The sequence below is a fragment of the Nannospalax galili genome, unplaced genomic scaffold (assembly GCF_000622305.1).
Source record: "Nannospalax galili isolate Female #2095 unplaced genomic scaffold, S.galili_v1.0 scaffold443, whole genome shotgun sequence".
Classification (NCBI taxonomy): Eukaryota; Metazoa; Chordata; class Mammalia; order Rodentia; family Spalacidae; genus Nannospalax; species Nannospalax galili.
Window position 1 is genome coordinate 2,332,297 of NW_008352479.1, and position 24,423 is coordinate 2,356,719.

A 24,423-nucleotide genomic window follows, 5' to 3' on the forward strand; every position below is an offset into this window, starting at 1 on the left:
TTTGAAAATGTTTGTTAAAAATTTTTTTTTTTTTTTTTTTTTTTTTTTTTTTTCCAGAGCTGAGGACCGAACCCAGGGCCTTGCACTTGCTAGGCAAGTGCTCTACCACTGAGCTAAATCTCCAGTCCCTAAATTATTTTTATTTTATATGTGTGCATATATTGCCTGCATGTATGTAAGTACACCCATGTCATGCATTGCCCTCAGAGAACAGAAGAGGCCATTGGATCCCCTGGAACTGGAGAGTACAGACAGTTGTTAGCTGGGAATTGAACCCTGGGTGCTGGGATTTGAAACCGGGTCTTTTGCAAGAATAACCAGTGTTCTTAACTGCTAAGCCATCTCTCCAGCCCCTAGGCAGGTTTTTAAAAAATTATTTTTATTTGTTTTCATTGAATTTTTGTCTATTTTATACAGACTATCTCAAACAATCTTAATCATCTTTATACCCCCCCCATCCCCACCAGTACCTGCCCATAGGCCTGCCCCACTGGAACCCATATACTCTGTCATCCATGTTAAGGCCCACTGTGTCAAGTCAGTGACCCCAGATGTTCCCCAGTACAAGTCCATTCACTGAGATCTAGTCAGCCTATCTAGAGTCTCTTGTTTTAGGAAGATCAACTCTTCCTCACCCAGCAATAATCAGTTGCCAGTGTTTCTTCAGCTAAGATTGGGGTCTACTCTTCATTATCCCAGTTCTATGCTGGGTTACTGTCTGCCTGAGTTTGCATGGGACTTGTGTATGCTGACACCGTTGCCATAGAATCATATGAGTAGGGTCCCAGGAACTTGTAGGACTCTGTTTCCATATGGTCATTTGCCTCCTACCTGGCTCTTACAATCTTTCTGCCCCCTTTTCCACAATGGTCCCTGAGTCCTGGGTGGGTGAAGCTTAATATAGGAGTCCTGTTCAAGGACCAGCAATCTGCAGACTCTTAATCTCTACGTTTTGACCATTTGTGACCTTTTGTGTTCCTGGCCCTCTGTTACATGAGGGAGCTTCATTAATGAGAATTGAGAGATTCAGTAGTGTTATATTCATTACCCCTGTTCTATGTTCCCTGTGCCTTAGGTATAGAGATTGCATTGTAGATGTGTTGCTTGGCCTGGGCAATTTATAGACAATGTCTGTATATGACCAGTTGTGGTACTTGGTAATAGTCATAAGCTTCTTTGATGAGTAGTGACTGAGATGTTTTTCTGTAAATATAAGGCTACATCTTTTGCACATAGCAATAAATTACATTAGTCTAGGGATGTGACAGTCTTAGGGTTTTCTCTAAGATCTATGACCTATCCAGCCATGTATATTTGGTTATGTTTACAGTACCACACTTAAGTTTCCTCCCATTGAGTGGACTTTTAGTCCAGTTAGGTAGCTGTTGTTTGCCCCCAAGATTAAAGTACCACGGCAGGTGGATCTCTGTGAGGTCAAGGCCAGCCTGGTCTACATAGTGAGTTCCAGGACAGCTGGGGCTACAGGGGGACCCTGTCTCAAAAAGACCAAAAAAAAAAAAAAAAAAAAAAAGTGCCACTACTGCACCAATGTCATATGCTGTGCTGGCCACTGGTGTGGTTATTTGGTATTGAAGCTGGTGTTAGATCACTGATTGGTATTTTCCCTTGGCACCCTCACGTGCTCTCCAAAGCTATGAGAGCTAGCCTTCAGGGGAAGTGGTTTCAGATCAGTTGCAGATCTATTGCTTCAAATCCGTATCCGAAGTGTCCTGTCCTCAGCAGTAGGGTCTTACCTTCAAGTTCTGAGAGGCCATCAAGGGCTGTGGAAATAGCCTGTGTAATGTTGGGAGTTTCTTGGACCACCCTGGCCAACAACTCACGGAACTTTTCTCCTGTCTGGCATTGTTTCTTGTTATGTAGCCTTTAGCTATACACATGGACTCATGTAGAGGCACTGTATGTGTAACTTGTCATTAGGTTGTTGGACTAATATGATTCCCTCTTTTTTTTTTTTAACTAGCTAGGCATTATTTATCTCTCCTCTCTCTCTCCCTGTCTAACCCTTCTACCATGGTTTCTCCATTTAAAGTGTCTCATTTCGCCCATTTCTCCCTTGCTAATAACACCCTTCTCCTATTGTCCCACCTCTCTTGAGCTCCTTCTTTTCCTTTATCCCCAAGGTTCCTTGTATAGCCTGCCCTCCCTCCTCCCATTTAAATAACCCCATTTTTATCCATTTCTCCCCTAGTAACATCTGTCTCCTTCTGTTCTTCTCTCTCAGATTCTTTCTTTTCCTTTACCTTCCTGGTTCCTTTTCATTATCCTGGTTCCTGTAGTTATGTCTGGTTACATACTCACTTATCAGGGTTTGGTTCTAGGATCCACATATGAGGGAGAACATATGTTGATTTTTTTTTCTGAGTCTGTGTTACTTCACTTAATATAACAGTTTCTAGTTCCACCCATTTACCTGCAAATTTCATGATTTCATCTTTCTTTACTGCTGAGTAATTTGTTAACCACTTGTCAGTTGAGGGACACTTAGGTTACTTCCATCTCTCAGCTATTGTGAAAAGAGCAGCAACAAACATGGATATATAAATGTTTCTGCAATAGGATGAGTCCTTTGGGTATATGCCAGGGAGTGGTCTAATGGTAGGTTCATTTTTAGTTTTTTGAGTTCTCCACCCTAGGCAGGTTTTTAAATGGAGATCTGAATCATCTAAGGCTGATGTTGATGCATCCTTAATCCATTGTACTTGGCTCCCTACATGAGCTTATGAATGGACCTAGTTTCCTGAAACCCCGTGTGCTTTTTGGGATAAGGTCTGGACATTTTTAAAGGAGTCCACTCATTTCTCACTGTAGCTTAAGGTGGGAGCTGACCTTAAAGTTCTTAGCACAGACTGCATGGTGTTTGGAAGAGTTTAAAGAAACATCACATCTTCTGTAATTGACTATGCAAATACACTCACGCTCTTCCCATACAACTTGGTGGTCACATGCTCAGGTGTCCTTTTTTCAAGATGGCTATCATCATTCTAGCTGAGGTCACCTTGTTCTAGCTGAGGCCAGCCTGTTTCTTTCTTAGTGTCCCCATTGCCCCCAGACTGATTTCAGTAAGTGTATGAAGCCACATGCTCCAAGTTTGTCTGGAGGCCTGATTAGTTGGTGAACTGTCTCTGCTGTTCTGTTATTGGAACCAGAGCCTATGATTGTGGCTGCCTTGACCTGAATGAAACACTTCTCTGAATTCCCATAAATCCCCATCATATTACTTTCTAAAAATTTTGTCTGGATGCATTCACAGACTCCATGTAATGGTGCCCTTCTCTCTGGATTGTTCCACAGGTTCTCTGTGAGCCGCCCCTACTGGTGTGCCAAAACTCCCAGGGGCCATCTGCCCAACTGCCCCTGACTCCGGCATCGGGGCCCCCGATGGCAGTGGGCACCTCCCCCTGAAACCTGCCAAGCTGGACGCCACAGCCCTGCACGACGACACCTTGGCCAGCTCCGTGCCCCCCTCAGAGGCCTGCAACCATGCAGTCCTAGCCTGCAGCCCGGGCATCCCTGAAGAGCACTATGTGAGTGAAGCTGTGGAAGATGCTCCCAGCTCCAGAGGATACCGAGATGCATGCACCATCACCGGTATGCTGGTCCTTACCTTGCTGGAGAAGGGGAGGGAGGGGCTTCAGTCATCAGGATTTGGGGAAAAAAATGCAGCCACAAGAGCCAGTCTGGGAGTGTATTAGTTACTTGTTTTCTTGCTGTGACAAAATACCTGACAAAAGCAACTTAAGGAAGGGTTTATCTTGGCCCTCAGTTTTGAAGGGTTAGTCCATCATAGCAAGGACTGGTGGCTGGATTATGAGGCAGCTGGTCACATTGTGTCCACAAACAGCAAAGAGAGAGAGATAAATGCTTGTGCTCAGCTTACTTTCTCCTTTGTATTCAGTCCAGGACCCCAGCCCATGTTATTGTGCCTCCCATATTCAGGTTGGGTCTTCTGTCCTTAGTTAATTCAGTAGAGACACTCCCTCACAGACATACCCAGAGGTTTGTCTCTGATGTGATTGTGGATCCAATATTGACCATCACAGGGAGGATGGAATCATCAGTCTGAGCTCTGGGATCAGGGTCTCCCATCTAGAACCTGCTTTGTGGGGGAGCATTCTGTGGCTTGGTCAGCACCTCACAGACTTGTCACAAAGGCTAAAGACAGATAGGTTGGATCCAGAGAAGCATGTGTGGCCCCTGAAAGGTGTTGAGTGTAGTTTGACTTCTTCTTCCCCCTGGGGTTTGGTTTCTCCAGACTTGGAGGAGTGTAACGGGAGTGACAAACAGTGTGGTTGTGGGATGCAGAAAGGGTGCCACATGCCATGTTGTTGCAGGATGTCGAAAGGGTGCCACACACCATGCATGCCTTTGGTACTCTGTCAAGTTTGCAATAGTGGTTCTCACAGTTGTACCTTTCAGTGTCTCAGGAGCAGGAGAAGTAGTGAGCAGCCCACTAAGGATAGCTCTCATATGGGCACTTTGTGTCAGCTCTGTCCTCAGCGAACAGTGAGACAAGCCTTGGAAGCAGTGTTGAAAGGGCTGTGAGTAGACACAGTGTGGGTGGTGTGCATGCAGCAGCCAGTGACAACTGTCTGGGTTACATGCAATGGTGTCCCATGGGATGTTAGCCCTCGTTTCCATTTTGTCTTATTTTGCTTTTGTCCTCCTATCTCGAATGATGTCTGTGATGCTTTGCAGGTGTGCACTGGCTGCTGGTTGCTCCTCCTGATTCTGGGAGTGTTCTGAATTCTGAGGACCTCCTGTGTTCCTGGAGTTGCCTGGCTCCTAAGTGGCACAGAGAAGGCTGGGTTCCCCAGGTGTGCTCAGTGTGTCTCATGCCTGTGCTGAGCCCCTGTGCACCTCTCTCCTGCTCCCTCTAGTGAGGTGCACGCACTGTCTTCAGGTTGTGCCCCAGGTCCGCCTTCTGCTTGTCTGGTACCTGCAGGACACAGAGCCAGAATCCTACTCCCCAAACCTCAGTGGCATCATCCATTTCCCATATCCTCTGTACCTCTTTCACTCCAGGTATATAGGCCTCCTAGTAGGGCTCCCTTGTGAGCCCTTCAGCATAGTGGGGAGTGTGTCCCAGGTCTGAGTCCTGAGGGGGGCACATTGCCCAGGTCTGAGTCCTGAGTGGAGAGTGTTGCTCAAGTCTGTGGACTCTGAGGCCTGGGTTCTCTAACACTTGGGAAGCAGGCTGACTGGGGAGATAGAAAGGCAGGTGAAGTTTGTTATATAGCACATTCAGGGCAGGAAGAGCAAGGTACATGGAGGGCATGGAAGACCGTCTTCTGCATGCTTTGGAGGGGAAAGGAGGAGGGAGGACCAGACCTCACAGGCAAAGCTGTTTAAACATGCATGCTGGGATTCCAGTCCTGACTTGGCCAGTGACATCCCATGAACTGCAGCTTGTTAAACCAGTTTCACTTTTCTCAAGCGTGACAACTCAAGGAAAAGTAATGGTAGAAAGCAACACTGTAGCCTCCAGCCCCTGGGATGTGGAAACCTGAGGCTCTCTGCTGAGATACCCATAGCAAGCCCAGAGGCCCACTGAGAACCAGAGCTTGGCATGCCCACCAGTGGTTCGGTATACAGTAATGCCCAAGGGCATTTAAGGAGTTAGACACCAGCCCGTGAAGCCCCAGAAGCTGCTGCAGCCCCTGCAGCCTCTGCAGCCCCCACAGCCTCCACCCAAAGGGAAATTGTTATCAGCTGGGCAGTGTAACAAAGACATAAAATGAAACATGCTCTTTGGGAGACTATCCCTGAGAGTGTGCTGTGGACTCAGGGCTTTGCCAAGTGCAGCCCAGGGACACTGCCTGGCATCCCGCCTCCACCCCCACTTCCCAGGGAGCCCAGAGAAGAACAGGAAGCTTTGTACTCCACTCTACATTTTAGACAAAACTAGCCACCAATCACAAAGCCTTTTCTCCCTGCTTCCCCTTCACCCTCACCCTGCAGAGGTGTCCTGTTGTGGGTGCGTCTTTTCTGTTTGGGGTGGTTTAACAAGATGAGGTGATAGATTTCCTGGGTTTCTGGAGTTACGTAACCCACTGTGCATCCTGGGCTGCACACGATCCTAGGCTCTGCCCCAACAAGCAAACTCAGACAACTGCTGAGGAAGGTGCAGAGCGGTGGCTGTGCCCAGGCTGGGACTGCATGGAGGACCGCTTTCTCTTCTGAGTCCCTTGTGGAATTTTTGTTTGCCCATGGCATTGGTCTTTCAGCTCAGGCAGCCCTCAAGGGCCCAGCCTCTGCCAGATCTTGGTCACAAACTGGCTGGAACAAGCTCACGTGGTAAGTGTGTTCACAGGCGCATCAGTGTGTGTCGTGTGTTTGCTTTCTGTCATGGCCAGAGAAGAGGAGAGAAGCAGTTGTTTCTTCCTTGCTCTGTGCTATTGGGCAGGTTGCTCAGGGCTTGAGACATCGCTGTGTTGAATGATGGGCAGGTAAGGGTAGAAGGGCTTTGGAGGCTGCTCGTCCCCACATCCCCTTGCCTCTGTTCAGGGTGCAAATTGCAGGGCTGATTGGGACCAGGCCTGGGACACTGACCTCCTTGCCTTCACTGTTCTTTGGGGCTGAGCAGGGTCTCTAAGGCCCCCTCTGGCCTTCCCAGCTCTGTTGATTACCAGATCTGTGTCGCCCTCTTCCTCCTCCTCTTCTTTTGCAGTGCTGAGGATTGAACAAAGGGCTTCCTACATGCTAGGCAAGCAGTCCCACCACAGAGTGAAATCCTAACCATTTTTAAAAAGACCAAAACAAAACTTTTTGAGACCGGGTCTTACTAAGTTGCCCAGGCTGATCTTGAACTCGTTCTGTAGCTCAGACAGGCCTTGAACTTGTGATTCTCCTGCCTTAGCCTCTCAATTTAATATTTTTTATCCTGATTCCTTAGCACTTAGCCTTTTGTCCTGGGGCAGCAAGGGATTATCCTCTTTAAAATTTTTTATTTATATTTATTTTATGTGTATGAGTGTGTTTTGCCTGGATGTATGTAAGTGTACCTATCTGTGCAATGTCTGCAGAGGCCAAAAGAAGGTGAGATCCCCTGGAACTGGAGTTATGGATGATTGTTAGCTGCCATGTGGCTACTGGGGACTGAATCCAGGTCCTGTGCAAGAATAGCTGGTGATTTTAACTGCAGAGCCATCTCTCTAGCCCCAGCAAGGATTTTTCAAATGTGAAGAACAGAGTTTGTCAGCTCCCCCGCTCCTCCCTTCCCCCACTTCACTGTGTCCTCTATCCAATGCTTTGGCCCCGTGATTGCGGTCCCCACACCCCTGACAGAGCTTTATGATTGACTTGCTCTGGCTTGCTGCTTACTGTGGGCTGAGGCTTCTCCTCACTTCCCCTGAATGGATGGGATCCAAGTGTGATGGTGGGATGGGCTACCTGGTTGCTGTTCTGTCTACACTCTGGTTTAAGCTGTCTGCTTTAAAATCCAGTGAATTCTGGAGAGCTGTCAGCTCCTCTTGTCCCCTGCCAGCTGTTTTAGGTTTGGTGGGTTTAAATCTTCCTGACAGCCTAATGATCCTTCAAACCTCCAGTCTTAATAATGTTTGTGCATTGAGTTCTCAGAGGGGCCAGCTTCTTTCCTTGGTTTATGTTCATTTCTGGGGTCTCTCAGTGAGAACTGGCCCTTCTTGAAACCTAGAGGTAGACACAGGTACATGTGCATGGCGGCAAACCTCTGAAGCCAGCAAGAATTTCTTAGGGAAGCTCTTGGTGGCAGCTGCCTGAGGGACCATCTTCATCAGAAGGCCAGGCTTGGCCTGCCAGATGGTCATTTGGAAAAGTCCTTGCTGCACGAGCATGAAGGCTTCAGTTTGATCCCCAGAACCCACGTACAAAACCCTGATGTGGTGACACACACTTAAAATCCTCCACTAGGGAAGCAGAGACTTCCAGCAAGATCTTTAGAATTCACTAGCCTCTAATCTAGCTGAGTAGTTGAGGCCCAGGCTGATGAGAGACCCTGCCTCAAAAAACAAGATGGAATCCAAGTGTGATGGTGCAAGTCTGTGAGATCCAGACCAGCCTGGAATGTTCTACGTAGTAAGTTCCAGGCTACATAATGACACCCTATCTCAACAACAACAACACAAGGTGAACAGTGATTGAGAAAGACACCCAAGGTTGACCTCTGGCCATCACACATGTATACACGTATATATACATGTGCACACACAAACTGCATACACACATGCATGAATATATACACTCTAAAACAAACAAAATAAAAATAGCCACACTTCTGAAACTTTTCCTTTCTTATCATCAAACTTCATGTTTTACACTCTGCCAACTTGCTCAAATAAAACACTGGACAGTTAGATCACTTGATGGGTAAAGGCACTTACCACCAAGCCTGACAAGCTGAGTTCAGTCAGTCCTGGGACCCACATGGTGGAAGGAGAGAACCGATTTATGCAAATTGTCCTCTCACCTCCACCAGGTACTGTGGCATGTGCACACCCTCCCACAGGCTCACTAGCTAAATAGATGTAATAAAAATGAACTTTATAGACTTCTTGCACCTTTTATTAAGCCCAAGCTATTGCTTAGTAATTCCTTTCCAGTGTATTTTTAATGTTTTCCATTGAAAAATTATCATCTAAGTGATACTTGCTTGGCTATGAATGAAACAGGAAAGAACAGACAGTGGGATGTCCCTCCTGACAGAAAGGGAAGCTGTAACTTAGAACCTAGGGCATTACTAGGGTTTCCTACATTTGTAAGGAGCATTTTCTGCCCCTTTTCTCAGTGGGATCTTCCTTACTAAACAGTTGGTCACTGTTTGCAAATGGTTCTGTGAGTTTCATGGTTATTTTGTAGAGCTAAAGTCTAATCTTTGCAAAAACACACACTCACTCACCTACTCGCCTAATAAATGATGGTGGGCCCCGCTTCTTTTCTGTCCCTCTTCCTTGGATGAATGGGTAGGATGTTTATCAGACAGGGTTTTATTATGTAAATAAGGTTCAAAAAATTGCATCTTATTTATTTGTGTGCGTGAGCACATGTGTGCCACAGTGCTCACTGGAGGCCAGAGGACAGCTTTCAGGAGTCTATTCTTCTACCAGGTGGGTCCTGGGATTGAACTCAGGTTGTCGGGCTCGGCAGCAGGCATCTTTACCCAGTGAGCCTGTCTTGCCAGCCCATAAATAAGATTATTGAGATGTAATTAGGGCTATAGTTCTCAAGTATATTTTATCTTCTTTATAATTGGTTTTATCTTTGCATCTAAAACCGTCTTTTAATGTATCTAATGGATCCCAGCAGAGTGCCACCTGTTGCATGCAGACTTTCCCTTCCTCAAGCCATTTTGGGAAGCAAGCAAGCAATAAATTATAATGGAAGAAAAACTGAGAGCCAGCCCTGGCCCCAGCCCTGGAACCTGGTTCTTTCTGCTCAGATGAGGGGTACTGTTGCGCCTGTGCCTGGGATTGAATGAGGGAGGGTGTGGGGTACATTGCTGTCCAGAGTATGCAGTCCAGAGCTAGGTCAGGTGGAAACACATGTCTCTATGACAGAGTCTCAGAAATCATGGAGCCACTGTCTTTGTATGATTCATCTTGAGGGGTGGTGAAGGGTATCACACAGGCAGGCAAGGGTTACCAGCCTTCTCTGGTGGTACCCCTAGGAGGCATGTCTTACTGTGTACAGATGAGGAACCTGAGGAGCAGAGCAATGTACATGACCCTTGCAATGAAACACAGCTTCATGGTGGAGCCAGGCTTTAATATATGGGGTCTGCTGTGGGCTCTGCTTTCTTAACCACTGCTTGTGCCTTCTGACCTGAGACCCACAGAATGAAAGAATTTTATATTGTGAGTCCTCAGAGACAGATTCCTAAACAGAAGCTTCACAGTATGACCTCTCTCCTTACTCCTAGGCCACTGGGATGCTTCTGTCCTCTATCTTTGGGAAAAGAAGGGAGGAAGGGAGGAAAAGATGGTCGGTGTTATTCACCAAGTTGTTTTCCTGCCTCCGGACGGTTTGAAGCATTCTGCTTTGTTCCTACCACAGTCAGTCACACTTTCGGGAGCGCATCCCCAGTGTGAACAGAAAAACTACAACAGGTTCAAGGACGCAGCTTCATGTTCACATTCCCAGTAGGTTCTTAACAGGCTATCTTACCTCTCTCTCTTTTTTTTTTTTATTAAATCCAATAAACTATTCCATTGAATGCTGAGGAAATTATTTATTATTTTTATTTTATATGTATGAGTATTTTGCCTGCATATATGTGAGTGCACCCGTGTCATGCAATATCTTACCTCTCTTAAGGAAAGCCTTGTTTCTTGTTGAATACAACCTGCCTCTGTGTATGTCCTCCCTCTTTTCTTTTAAAATTTTCTACAGATGTGACCCCCAGCAGCCCCCCAGATGCCTTTCCTACTCAAACATGTGTGTTGGAGACCTTCTACTCAGCAGCCACACATCACATTATTTTGCTGGTGACCTGTTACTCATGATCCCAAAGCCACCACTGACTTAATTCCCCCTTGACAGGCATGTAGTTTTCGTAGATCTCATCTACAGGGCTAGAGGAGAGCCTTGTGTCCACACATTCCGGCAAATGTGTGCTGAGTGCACGTGTGGCACTGCCTAGAGTCTGCTTTAGTTTTGGTTGTCAGAGCAGTTGTGTTTTGTGTATTGTTCCAGTAACAAAAGAGTCTGTGGGCAGACAGTGGGGGCAGACACTTGGGGGTAACCCAGGAATCTGCAAATATTTACTGACTGTATTAGTTACTTTTCTCATTGCTGTGATGGAATATCTGACAAAGACAACATAAGGAAGGAGGATTTAGTCTGGCTCACAGTTTGAGGGTGCAGTCCATCATGGCGGGGAAGGCATGGTGGCAGGAGCGTGAGGCAGCTGGTCACATTGTGTCCACAGCCAGGAAGCAGAGAGAGATGAATGCTGGTGCTCTGTTGACTTTCACTTTTTTATTCAGTCCAGGACCCAAGCCCATAAGATGGCATGGCCCTGCCCAAGTTCAGGGTGGTCTTCCCCCCTCAGTTAAACCTCTCTGGAAACACCCTCACAGACACACCCAGAGTGTGTTTCCTTGGTGATTCTAAATCCAGTCAAGTTGACAATGGATGATTAACTGTCATACGAGATGAAGTCTGTGAGACAAGGACAGACTCAGAGCTGACTTGTGTTCCTCTTAGTGTGGAGGTGGACCGCATTTTAGTATTTCCTGGGATTTCCCAGTGTGGTGGTAAATCCCTGGGCCTCACACATGGTGGGCAAGTGCTGTCCCAGGGAGCTGAACTCTCAGCTCTGTGGTGTTTATTGTCTTTGTTGTGACCTGAGAAGCACAGGTCTGTGACAGTTCTTCCTGGTTCTGCATTTAGCCCAGAGTGGTTACTGCATAGTTTTACTGTCAAAGCTTTACAGTTTCCTTTCTTTACCCTTTGTGAGAGGGGCTTGGAGTCCTGCCCAGGGGATTACTTCACATATAAGGCATGCAGAGTCCTTAGAATGCGCTTTGCATACAGTAAATGCTCACTTAGTCTGCCTTTTTATTGTTACTGCTGCCAGTGTAACCAACTCTGTCACTTCCCTGCCTCTGTCTACCTATTTATCTGTCTGATGGGTCTCTTTATCATCTTCCTGTCCTTTGTCTGTTTGCCTTCTAATTTGTCTGTCTATCCATCCATCTCTGTTTGGCCTGGGGGAACATCCTGGCAACTGGTAAAGGGAGAGAAGATCCAGGGGAGGTGCCTGGGTAGCAGAGCCTTTCCAGATGTGGCTCTATAGCTAGACCCGGTTTGCAGGCCCCTTCCTGGCTCTCCTGGCTTCTGTCCTGGCTCTTGTCCCCTTCTGTCTCTAGTAGGGACCCCAGGACTGTGTGCTTTGTGTTTTGGACTGCTGATGTGGCCTTTCTTCTACATCAGCACACTTGTGACTCTGAAATATGCTTATCTCTTACCAAACAATGACTGTTCTCTGGCCTTCCTTTCCTGGGTTGTAAGGAATTGTTCTTGCAGGAGGCTGTTCCTCTTCCTGCCTGCCTGCTGGGAGTGGCTGGGTGTGCTGCAATTCCCTGAGAAGTCTGTGGGAGTGATGGGGCTGGGCTGAGGAGTGGCTGGCCTGAGGCTTCTGAAGTTGTGGAATTTGCTTCTTTTCCCTCCTCCTTTCCACTCCCTCCCTTCTGCTCCCCTCTCCCTCCCTTCCCCTTAACTGTCTCAGGTACCAGTAGACTCTTAGCTTTGTGTACTCGCCCTCCTTTTTAATGAACATATAGATATGATTGTATTTCATGTTTATTTCAGTGGTTCTGAGATCTTCGTCGAATACACAAGGAGAACATTGGCTGTCCTTAATTAAAGCACTGTACACTTTCTCCCAAAAAGCCTGCCCCCACCCCATTTCTGCTGGACCAATCTGTCAATATTCCCAAGGGAGGTCTGTGTAACCTTCCTGAATTTGGACCTAAAGTGTGATGACTTTGGGGCACACATCTGGATGTAGTAGTGGCTGTGGCATTTACCATCTAACCTGGGCTGGTCATCTGCTTTCCAGCCTGCTCCTCCATCTCTAAATTGGGCATGATAGGGACACGTTGAGATTCCAGTGCTTGGGGCTGCGATGTGGAATGCACAGTCAATATCAGCAGGAGGTTTCCTCTCTGGCTCAGCCCAGTGCCTGGTTTCCAGTATCACATTGCACCTTTCTCCCACATCACCAGCTGCCCCACTGTGTGGTCCTTCACTGTTTGCTGCTTTTAGACTTGGGCTCCCAGCAGTGAGGGACATAGACTGGGTCTCCCTACCAGGGGTTCCAGGTGCCCCAGGTAAACACAACAGCTGTCATTAGCATACTTGTGTTTAAACATTGCAATTCAGTGTTTAAACACCACAAATATCTGCCTAAATCAGAGCAGTCTTGGGGTGGCATGCCTCACTTTGGAAACTACAGCCTTATTGGCAGTGATAGCAGCATCAAGGGCCCCAGGGCTCTGTTTCCAGAGGGAAACCTGGGAAGCTGTTTTTGGAACTTTCTTTTCCTCCTCTTCTCTTCATCCTCCTGGTCCCCTCCTCCCATCCATCCACCCCACCTCCATCCTCCCCTCCCTTACCTGTCAGAAGAGGAAGACAGGCCACTGTATTCCAGGGTTCTTAGCCCCACTTGCTTAGGGGTGTCGTCTACTAGAGCCTCTGAACATTTAGCTGCAGGGAGTTTGGGGACGTTTGGGTTCCTCCAGGTTTGGGGGGTTTGCCCACTGAGAACCCTGAAAATACCTTGGGGTAAGGATCAGGAATGCAAGCTGGCCAGGAGCTTGATTGAGGCTAAGTGGACTATTGGGCCAGAAGTCTGAATGGGGAACCCTGGGAGAAACAGAGGCAGGCCTGAGAGGGACTGGGCTTGAAGTCAGACAGGAACATCAAGGTTCAGATGTCAGAGCTAGTCAGGGTGTGGCTGGCAGAGGCCAGTGTGACCCAAGGGCCATTGACATTGAGGAGGTCCAGCAACAGAGGGGTGGAGAGTTGTACTGTGGCAGGCCCAGGAGTGGTGGCCACAGCCTGGATGAATAGTTGGATTTGGTGGTAAAGTTGACTCTGAGACTGATGCACATGGGGAAGAACTGGGAAGGTGATTAACAGGCACCAGGCAGCTCCGGGATCTGGATCTACTGAATGTCATGGGTCTCCAGCGAGCAAGGCCTTCCACAGGCCAATGAGGCAAAAAGACCCAGATGCAGGGGGAGCTTACAGACTCCAAGGGGGCCCGCCCAGAGCCACACCCTGACTCTCACTATCCCAGCTACATGCCTGCTGACTGTGGTCTGGGTGCCTCAATATAAACATGGGACAAAGCAAAGCTTCTCAGAGGGAGCCAGGAAAGAAGGGCTCATTTCCTCTTCTTTTTGTTTATGTTTTTGGAATGTTGTGGTTGGAACCCCAGACCATGTACATGTTCGACAGGTGCTCTGCCATTGAGCCACATTCTCAATCCAAGGTCTGTCTTGTTGATGATTGGAAAGATGAGGATAGGCCCCTGTGGGAAGAGGGCCTTCCTACAACCCCTCTCACAAGCTCCAGCGTGTAGAAAGACAGCCAGACTGAGGCTGTTTCTACAGTCATCTTGTCCCATGTCTTCTGGTTGTAATTCCCTTCCCACTTAACATTGTAGCTGTCACTGTTTCTGCTCAACACATAAACTTTTTTTTTTTTAACTTCAGTATTGATACATCCTTGCATGTAACTTGTCACTTCCCCCAGGTTTGAATTTTATGGCTCACTGATGGTTTAACGGCTGTTGGCACACAGATTTTCTTTTCTTTTTGGTGTGTGTGTGTGTGTGTGTGTGTGTGTGTGTGTAGTAGACAGAAGCAGGTCCAAGTCTGCCTTGTGGAAGTTGCTGGAAGGAAGCTTTCTGTGCTCTGTCCCTTCTAGGCCTGTGGTTGGCATTCAGGCTTCGCTGCTCGAGGACCCTGCCAGGCTGCAGGGGCAGGACTTCACCACCACCTAGTGGGCATGTAACTCAGTGCAACAGGAACTTGACTGCCCACACCCCTGCAGGGCCTTGGGTCTGAGAAGGATTGAGAGGAAGGGGGATTGTGAGGCATCCACTGTAGCTGTGTAGAACAGAGAAAACATTGCCCAATCCATCCTTCCTTCTCTTTTCCTCAGGGTCCAACCACTCTAGAAGTCAGTCCTTTAAAGGAAGATATGACCTAAACCAAGTGGCCGTGTGGTTATCGCTCATACTCGCCTGGAGGAGATAGCTGTGGGGTTGTCTCTGTCCATGCCCTGGACTTTACCCCGGCTACTGCTGGCCACACTTTATGTGGCTCTAAAAAGCCAGGTGTTGCTGTAGAGCTGTTAATGGATGCCTCCCCAATCTCAGAGGCTCTAATATGTATTCTTTGCTTGTGGCCATGGATCAGTTTTGGATCCACTGGGGTCAGCTTCTCTCGGGATACACACAGCCACACAAGCGCGCTCATGTGGCCTATCTAGGCATAGGTGTGGAATTGTACTTTAGCCACAGTGAACAGTGACAAGGCACAGTGAGGGGCGGGGGAGGGAGGAGGAATGGAATGGTACTTCATGAATAGTGAACTACAGCAAGATAAGTTTAGAGTGGACTGTGTACAGGTATGCAGCCCGATTCCAGCAGGTTCTGAGGTAACAGCCTTGAGTACTGGAGGTAAACAGGTGACCTTCAGGAAAGGGCTCCCAAGGACAGTCACCTCTGAGCCCTGTACTTCCTTTCAGTCGTGCTAAGCAGAGAAGCTGGGGGGAGGGCATGGCTCTGATGCCCTGAGCAGCAGTTGGCAAACTCCACAGAGGCCAGAGAGCAAACATTTCAGGTCTGCCTGCCAAGTGCTCTCCACAGCTGCTGCTCAAAGCAGGGCTGGGCAGGGCTGGGCAGGGCCTGCTATCAGTAAACTTGTCTTTATGAGAACAAGGACTGGATCTCCCAGGGTGCCTTGGCTTGTAGATTCCCAACCTAGACTTTGAAGGACAGGTCAATGGCAAGACACTGTATTCATCCCTTGTCTTTCTTTTTTAAATAACTTAAAAGTTTTTTATTTACTTAATTATTTATTTTTATTTTATGTGTATTACTTGCATGGATGTAAGTGCCCTGTGCCATTCAGTACCCACAGAGGCCAGAAGAAGGTGTCAGATCCCCCCTGGACCTGGAGTTATAGGCAGTTGTTAGCTATGATATGGGTGCTGGGAATCAAACCCTGGTCCTCTGTCTCTCTCTCTCTCTCATCTTTGCTCTTTTTGAGACAGGGTCTCCCTGTAGCCCCAGCTGGCCTGGCACTTGCTATGTAGACCAGGCTGGCCTTGAACTCACAGAGATCTGCTTGCCTTTGCCTCCCGAGTGCTGGGATTAAAGGCGTGTACCACCATGCCTCATGGTTGGAGAGTACAATCCATTGTGGCAGGCCTAGAGGCAGTTGAACCTGTGGCCATCAGAGTGGGAGGCCGCTTGCTTACATCTCAGTGGATCAGGACGCAGAGAAAGAGGGAATGCAGGTGCTTAGCTGGCTTTCTCCTTTGCCCCTTTTAATTCACCATGGAACCTCATTCTGTGGATGGTGCCACCTACATTCAGGGTGAGTCCTTCCCTCTTAATCCTCTCTGAAAACTCCCTCACGGAGACATCTAAAGATGTGCCTCACTAATGTCCTAGACTCCTCTTAATCCAATAAACTTGACAAAATTAGCCATCTCAGACACTAAATTTTAACAAAAGAACAAAGACCCCTTTTGAATTGGGAAGCCAAATGAAGTTCACAGGGTGGTTGGTGTGTCAGAATGTCTGTCCATGCAGCTCTGATCCTGCACAGTCCTTTCATGTCCACTGAAAGCAAGATGACCACAGCTGATTGTGTTCAAGCATGCATCCTCATCTAGCTCACTGCATCTTCCAAGAACAGCCTGTAAGAGCGCTTAGAAAGTTGTCTGGGCTTTGTACACAGCCGGTGTGGATGGCAGGGTAGCCATCAAAGTGAGCCTTACTGATCTCTGTGGTCAGCATGTCTGTCTCCCAGGGACCTCCCTGTTGACCTGGTGCTCCAGGGTCGTGGTAATCCTGGCAGCCCACCTGCATGTTCCCTCTGGTTGTTTGGAATTGTCTCATGGAGGTATAATTAATATGCATATACTTCATCTGCAGGAGGATGTATAGAATTGAGTAGCTTTTAGTGTGCTTCAGGCTTGTCACTGTTAGGGCATTATTATTACTCCATCCCCCAAATGTATACCCGTTAGCTGTCTGCCCCAAATCTGTCTCACAGAGTGGCTGCATTTTGAATATATTTTCAGGAACCTCTGAGTTTCCCTACATTGTCCTTGACTCTGAGGGGCTCACAGGCTCCCTGGGCTGGCAGAGCCAAGTGGGGGTGGGTAGCTGGTATTAAAATACATGTTTCACAAATACCTCGCTTGTACCTGATCTTCCCACAGAGTGACTGTGGCGCCAGGGGAGAGGTTTTTTTTTTTTTTTTTTTTTTTTTTTTTTTTTTTTTTTAAAAAAAAAAAAAAAAAAAAAAAAAAAAAGAGGACGATAAATCTTTCACTGTGATATATCAAAATAAATCCGCCTGCCTCTGCCTCCCAAGTGCTATGATTAAAGGCATGCGCCACCACGCCCAGCTTGAGAGTATTTTTTTTTTTAAAGATTTAACTGTGGATATGTGGGTAGGACATGTGCATGTGAGTGCAGATATCTGGAGTGACTAGAGGTGTCAAATCCCCCAGGAACTGGAATTAAAGGCAATTGTGAGCTACTCATTGTGAGTGCTGGCAACCAAAAATGGGTCCTCTGGAAGAGCAATACATGTTCTTAACTTCTGAGCCATCTCTCCAGACCCAAGGAGTGACTTTTAGAATTCGCCCTTAGTTGCAGTCCCAAGCCAAACAAAACCCCAGCGTGGATGGGGAGGTGGGCAAGAAGCCCCAGCCTTAACTGATGATCTATTGGCAATTGATAGCTGTTGGGAGAGGGAGAGTCTGTTCTTTTTACTGGTGTGATGCCTGGTAGGTTGATCAGAGTCCAAGGGATAGACCCATACCCAAGAGCATTTGGGAAGCGCAGATTAGACTTGCTAGGGCCTTACAAAAAGAGAAAAATAATAATAGAGGATATGAAGTCCTAGGGAGTAGTAGGGTGGGGAGTGGAGATGGGGGAGGAGTCTGAGTATCATCAAAATATATCCTGCTGGGCCTGGTGGCACATGCCTTTAATCCCAGCACTTGGGAGGCAGAGGCATGTGGATCTCTGTGAGTTCAAGGCCAGCCTGGTCTACAATAGTGAGTTCCAGAACAGCTGGGGCTACAGGGAGACCCTGTCTCAAAAAGTAAAAAGAAAAAACAAAAAATATATATACATATATATATAATTATATATATGTCCTATGAAATTCTCCAGGAATCAATAAAAAAATTTTTTTAAATGAACTTTAAATAATGGACCCTTAGTCTGGGAAAGTGGCTTAGTCTGTAAAGTGCTTACAGAGAGGACCTGAGTTTGACGGTCAGAACTGTATATAAAAGTTAGGCATGGTGGCATTTACTTATAATCCCAAAGTTGGGAAGGCAGAAACAGGAGCTCTCTGGCTAGCCAGTCTAGCCTGTTTGGTGAGCTCCAGGCCACTGAGAGACCCTTTTCATAAAAGGTGGATGGCACCTGAGAAATGACAGCTGAGGTTGACCTCTGACCTCCACATGCATGTACACATACATGCGTGCACACTCACACACCTACTAAACAACAACAAAAAATCTTGCCCTTTGTAATTTACTATTCTGCTTGGTAGCAGGCCTTCCTCTGCCATGTACTGTGTTTTGAGGTGATGCCCAAGTTGATTTGAAACTTAGTTCAAGTAATATAGGCTTGGGTCACCGTGGTTCAGTTTGCTCTGTGCGTCTGTTGTGCTTAGCTGCCCATTGTCAAGCTGTAGGAATCTTTTAATATCCAGATGATCTCACTTGATGTTTGAAGAATATTGCCATTGTTCATTTAGAAGCAGAGTTTCCTGTGTAGGAAACAACGTAGGTTAACAATAAAGTAGACCAGAGTGTTCAATGGCAGAGACACCCTTGGTACTGTGGTTTCTCAATGTTGTTCTATTAATAAGATAAAGGTTTCCAGATCTGCTGCTTAGATTTTTATCTCAGAGTATTCCCCTAAACTAGCCAACACCCATTGTGCCCCAGTTAGAGCCCACACTGGGGAGGAAGGAATGGGAAAGGGTGTAGGCCTGAACTCTGCCAGCTGCTCAGGTATAGTTTTGTTTTGTTTTGTTTTGTTTTGTTTTGTTTTGGTATGAGGTCTTGCATAGCCCAGGCTGGCCTTCATATCTCTATATAGCTGAGGATGACCTTGACCTTGTGATCTTCCTACCTCTACCTCCCACTGCTGAGATTACAGGCATGTGCCACCAAACCCAGAGCGTGTGGTGCAGGGGATTGAGTCCAGGGCTTCATGAATGTTAAGCAGTTACTCTACCAGAGCTGAGTCACATCCTTGGCTCTGCTCAGGCTGTCTTGAAAGCTTGGAGTCATGTCACAGATGCAAGGTCTAAATGGTTTTGGACAACAGAAATCAAATTTAAGTATAAAAAGTAAATTATTTGAAAACAATAAACTCAATCTGAACACCCTGTGCTGTCACAATACAGCCCAGGAGGTTGAATGGGTTGGGTTAGGTGACTCAGAAGCAATTATCCTGCTTTTGTTATAGGTCATTAAGGAAATACAGATTTACTTCTGAGTCATTTAAAGGATATTTGTAAAGATCAAGTTTGGCTACATAGAATAGTGGCTTCACCTGGTACTATTTAATTTTTTTCTCAAGTAAAAGCTGAGGGCTGAAGAGATGGCTCACTTGGTAAAGTTCTTGCTATGCAGGCATGAAGACCTGATTCAATCCCTAAAACCCACATGAACACACACACACACACACACACACACACACACACACACACACACCCCATTCAGAAAGGCTCTGAGGTTCTGGTTTAGCCTTGTGTCCTCGGCCCCAGGCTTCTCTTTCAGTTTTATAATATGAGTTATGGCTTCCACCCTTAAGGTCACATCATATCTAATGAGGCTGCTGAAGCTCCAGCTGTCCTTGGAAAGCCTGTAGCTACAGACCATCGCTTCTCTCATACTGGCCGTGCTTTGCTGTGGAGGTGGAAGTGGAGTGGATAAAAGCCTTTTCATAAGGCTCAGGGCTTTGCTACCAAGGAGAGTGGAGAGTCTGTCCACCATACCTCCTCGACCAAGATTAAAAGTGTGACATGAACTTTCAACATCAGTGTTTCACATCATAGCTTGCAGAAGAAAATAACAGAGCTTGCAAAGCATCATGGGTAAGTGGCGGAGATTATTCATAACTGGAGGCCACTTTGGATCCTAGTGGTACCTTCCATTCTGGGCACAGCGTAAGTTCCAGAATCTGGAAGCACATATTCCACAGGCAAAAGACAGCTGAGGGAGGCAGCCTCCATAAGCTGAGGGACACAGCCTCCACAAGCCAAGGAATGCAGTCGCCATAGGATGAGGGATGCAGTCTCCACAGGCTGAGGGATGCAAGGGACACAGTCCCCACAGTCTCGTTAGGCTGAGGGACACACAGCTTCTGCAAGCTGGGGCTCCATAAGACATGAGGAGACGCATCATGTCTGATATGACTGCAGGGCTCCTGGTTGGACACAAAGTCTCAGAATGAGTCAAAAAGTCTCACTTTTGCTATGTGCAGTGTTGAAGAAACACGAGAGAGAGAGAGAGAGAGAGAGAGAGAGAGAGAGAGGCGCGCTTGAAAGTTCAAAGAGTCAGGAGGAGCTCTAAGAGGCTTACACGGCCAGGGGCTGCATGAATGATAGTTAGACTTCACTATCTGGGGTCAGGCTATGTTATGAAACCAGGACCTGCTGCCTCCTAGGTGTGTGATGTGGGTCTGCTTATGCAACCTCTCTGTGCTCTAATATATTCATTTTTTGTGTTGCAGGGGACATTAGGAATCTCCTCTTAGAGCCATTGGGAGGATTCAGTGAGGTAATTGTGTAAGTGGGTGCAGTGGCATTCCATGAATGCTCCCCATTTTTGCCACTGTTGTTCTTACTCTAGAAAGTACAGATGGTTTGAAGATGAAATGAATATAAAAATGAAGTTATCGCAGCTCTGGAAAAAAAGCATCCCTGAATATTTTTAGTACACCTGAGATGCAGAAAGCATGAAACAGAACTATAAAGAGAGCAGCTGAGGACTGGAGTGCATTAGTGGTAGAGTGCTTGCCTGGCTGGTGTAAGGCCCTGACTTCCATCCCCAGTAATGCAAACAAAGTCCATTAGTGTGAGCTTACAGAATTATACTTTATACAGGGATTCTCACTACAACACAGTATATTTATTGCTGAAAAACTTGTGTGTTTTACAAATTCGGACACAACAGGAGTTATGCAATTTAGTAAGCAGAACACTTACAAAATAGGCAGGCAGACTGTTGTCCTGTCTGGGGCCACAGCAGCACCACAGGCTAGTGGTAGGAAGGGGGAACAGAAAAGGTGGGCTTCTGGAAGCCCAGGGCCAGGCCAGGCACCTCTATAGGTAGAGCCCTGGGGGCTAGAGCTTGCTTTAAATTTCTTTAAAATAGAGTGGGATGTGGTAACATAGGCCTGTCATCTCAGCTCTTGGGAGATGGAGGTGGGAGTCTTAGGAGTTCAGGGACAGCCTTGGCTACAGAGTGAGCTCAAAGTCAATTTGGAATACATAAAAAAAATGAGGTTGGCTTAAGAGATGGATCAATGGTTAAGAGTACCCACTGCTCTTTCAGAGGATCTAGGTTTGATTCCCAGTACACACTTGGGCAGCTCACAACTGTCTGTAACTCTAGTTCCAGGGAATCTGATGCCCTCTTCTGGCCTTCATGGGTACTGCACACATGTGGTATACATACATAAATGTAGGCAAACACACATATACATAAAATACAAAGTAGTTTTAAAAAAAAAGTAAACACAAAGCAATCCAGAAACTGGGCATGCTGGCATACCTGGATAATTCTAGTTGCTTAGGAGGCTAAAGGAAGACAATCAGGTATTCAAGGTCATCCTTGAGTACATAGCCAATTCCATACCAGCCAGGGCCATAATAAGACCCTGTTTAAAAACAAAAATTTCAAACAAGACCGATAAGACTGAAAGGCCCAGGGGTGGGGCTTCCTTTCTCCTCCTTAAGGGAGGAAGGATCCTCCTGCTTTGATCACCATGCCCAGTACAGGATGTGTCAGGAGACAACACAGCCCAGCAGTAGCCTGTTTACAGTAGTCTGTACGCTCACAGCCCAACCCAGCTTTTGCAGAGGAAATTTTTGCTGGGGAGTGTAAGTGCAGCTTAGCTGTCAGGGAAAGGGCTTCTGCAAGGTCCTTGTGCATATCAGCAATAGAAGGAAGCATCCCTGGATAAAACAAAAAGGTACAGCCGCCCCTGCCTGCAGACACACTCTGAATACCACCAGGTCTATGAAAGGACATGGAGGATTGTAAAGGATCAGAAATAATGCAAATAATAAAGTGTAGATTCTACAGTAAATAAAATAAAACATCATAAAGGCAAGATACTAGTGAATTTATGTTAGATTGGCAAACTTTGAAAGTTTCACAAGTGCAGGTTGTGGGGGTGGGATCTGGTGCCTTGGATGTGGTAGACACTGGTGGCCAATCTGCAGGATAGTCTGGACATATGAATGCAGGTGGAGGCCACAGTTCTATTCTATAGCTTGAGGATTTGGGGGCCACTGGAGCAGTGAGTGGGGGTCTGGGGAGGATGGCTGGGGCTTATTCCAGCTCTTTCCCTGCAGAAGTGACTTCTCTAAGACCTGGGGGATGTGAAGGTGCAGGGAGCAGAAAAGAGAGTTTAAAACTGGCTTTGGAGTTAGTGTTGGTGCCTGAGTGCTTTTGGGCTGCCTTTCTTCCTCCTCCCCCTCCTAAGTCTGTGACAGGCTTTCCCAGGACATTGTCTTAGGATGTGTGAACTTGGCATGTTGTCTGGGAGTGTCATTCACATCAGGCTCTTGACTTCTATAGTTTTAGAATATGAAAATACCTTTTTTGTTTGATTTTGTTTTGATTTTTAATATTTTTTATTTTATGTGTATGAGTGTTTTGTCTGCATATATGTATGTGTACCATGTGAATGCAGTGCCTGTAGAGGCCAGAAGAGGGTAGTGAATCCCCTGGAATTGGAGTTACAGATGGTTGTGAGCTGCCATGTGAGTAGTGGAAACCAAACCCAGGTCCTCTGCAAGAGCAACCAGTGCTCTTAACCTCTGAGCCATCTCTCCAGCCCCTGTTTTTTTTTTTTTTCCTGTTGTTGTTGTTTGTTTTTAATTAAGAGTCTCTCTCTGTAGCCCAGGTTGGCCTGGGGCTCACCATGTAGCCCAGACTGATCTTAATTCTCCAGATTCAGCCTCCAGATTGCTGGGATTATATGCATGCGCCACCAAACCCAGCTCAAAGTATTTTGGTCTGTGTTTGATGTGCTTACCTATGCAGGCGTGTGTGGAGGCTAGGGGTTGACATCAGGTATTTTTCTTCACCACTTCTCTATTTTATTTTTGAGGGTCTCAAACTAAACTGCTTTGGTTAGTCTGGTTGACCAGTGAGCCCCCAGGATTTACTTGTCTCTTCCCTTCAGTGCTGAGTTTATAGATAGATGTTCCATGCCTGGCTTTTACGTGGGTGCTGGGGATTCAAACTCAGGTTTTCATGTTTATTCAACAAGCATCTTACCCACTAAACCATCTCCCCAGACCTCAAAGTGCTTTTAATTTTTCTTTATTTATTACTATTGTGTGTGAGTAGGTGAGTAGGTACATTTGCCACAGCATGCACATAGAGACCAAAGGACAACTTTGTGGAGTTGGGTCTCTTCTTCTACCTTTTATGTGGGTTCTGGAGAATGAATTTAGGTCCTCAGAATTAGGACCTGAATTTGGGCTTGAATTGGGAGGTAGTAAGTACCTTTACCTGTGGAGCCATCTCACTGGTCCAAAGCATTTTTAATTAAAAAAAGATTCTAGATTTGGAAATGCATTCCAAATGTAGTTCAGCTTAGTGTCCCCAGTGCTGACCTTTGACACACTCACAGTACCATGTGTCATCTCTCTCTCTCCTTTTGTAAGTCAGTTGTAGATTGTGTGACCTGCTGTTTGCAGGTGCTTGGTAAATATTTCCTAAGTACAAAGACTCACATTTCCATCAGTGGAGACTGATGTTGGGATGTGAGCTCAGACATGGGGCTCATCTAGTCCAGAGCCCTTTTCACATGGTGCTCTTGTCCCTAATGTCTTTTCAAGGTGGGCCCTGTTGTCATTTATACCTGAGATCCTTTGTTGTGTTGTCGTGTTTACCTTAGGACATTTAGGAGCATCGCTGGCCTCTGTCCACTGGAGGCTGGCCACACCACCTCCCAACTGTCAGATGTCCCTCGGGAGGCAGGAGACTCACTGCATCTAGTCAAAGACAGCCAGAACCAATTTGCCAGTTTAGGATGTCATCTAGGACCCCATGTTGGATTTCATTGTTCCTTGACGTTCCTAGGCAGGTGTAAGCTCTGCCCTCTCACAGACAGGCCTTTGAAGCCCAGGGTAGATGAGACCGAAACAGCAGAGCTTGCCTCATCCATGTTGGTGACAGGAGGGAGGGCTTATTTTGGCAACCCTTTAGCCCTGTCTAGCTGGCCAGGGAAAGTGCTAGCCACTCTACAGGTTGCTGGAGAAGGTTACCTTGCCCAGAACAGGCACAGATATGTTTGCGAAGAATTCTGTTCTGCAGCATTTGTGGAGGAGAATGACTCTGACCTGAGCCCTCATCTGGCCATCAGTGACCTAGCCCATAAAGGACTACAAATTGACCTTTGGTAGA

The 24,423-nt window shown here is 46.8% G+C and overlaps 1 protein-coding gene across 7 annotated transcripts in view; it reads left to right on the forward strand.

Annotated features, from left to right (window-relative positions):
- The first annotated feature begins 3,315 nt into the window (after positions 1–3,315).
- The window catches only part of Trak1 (trafficking kinesin protein 1), a 129,908-nt gene continuing 108,800 nt past the window's right edge, over positions 3,316–24,423 (forward strand). For 4 of the 7 annotated variants that reach the window (XM_029554296.1, XM_029554297.1, XM_008849439.2 and 1 more), the window contains exon 1: positions 6,213–6,315. In XM_029554296.1, the coding sequence (XP_029410156.1) occupies positions 6,228–6,315 (88 nt within the window). In that variant the 5' untranslated portion in view covers positions 6,213–6,227. Of the gene's footprint in view, positions 3,610–6,212; positions 6,316–19,588; positions 19,872–24,423 lie in introns of those variants that run through there. The other 3 variants (XM_029554298.1, XM_029554300.1, XM_029554303.1) reach the window with 3 other exon arrangements.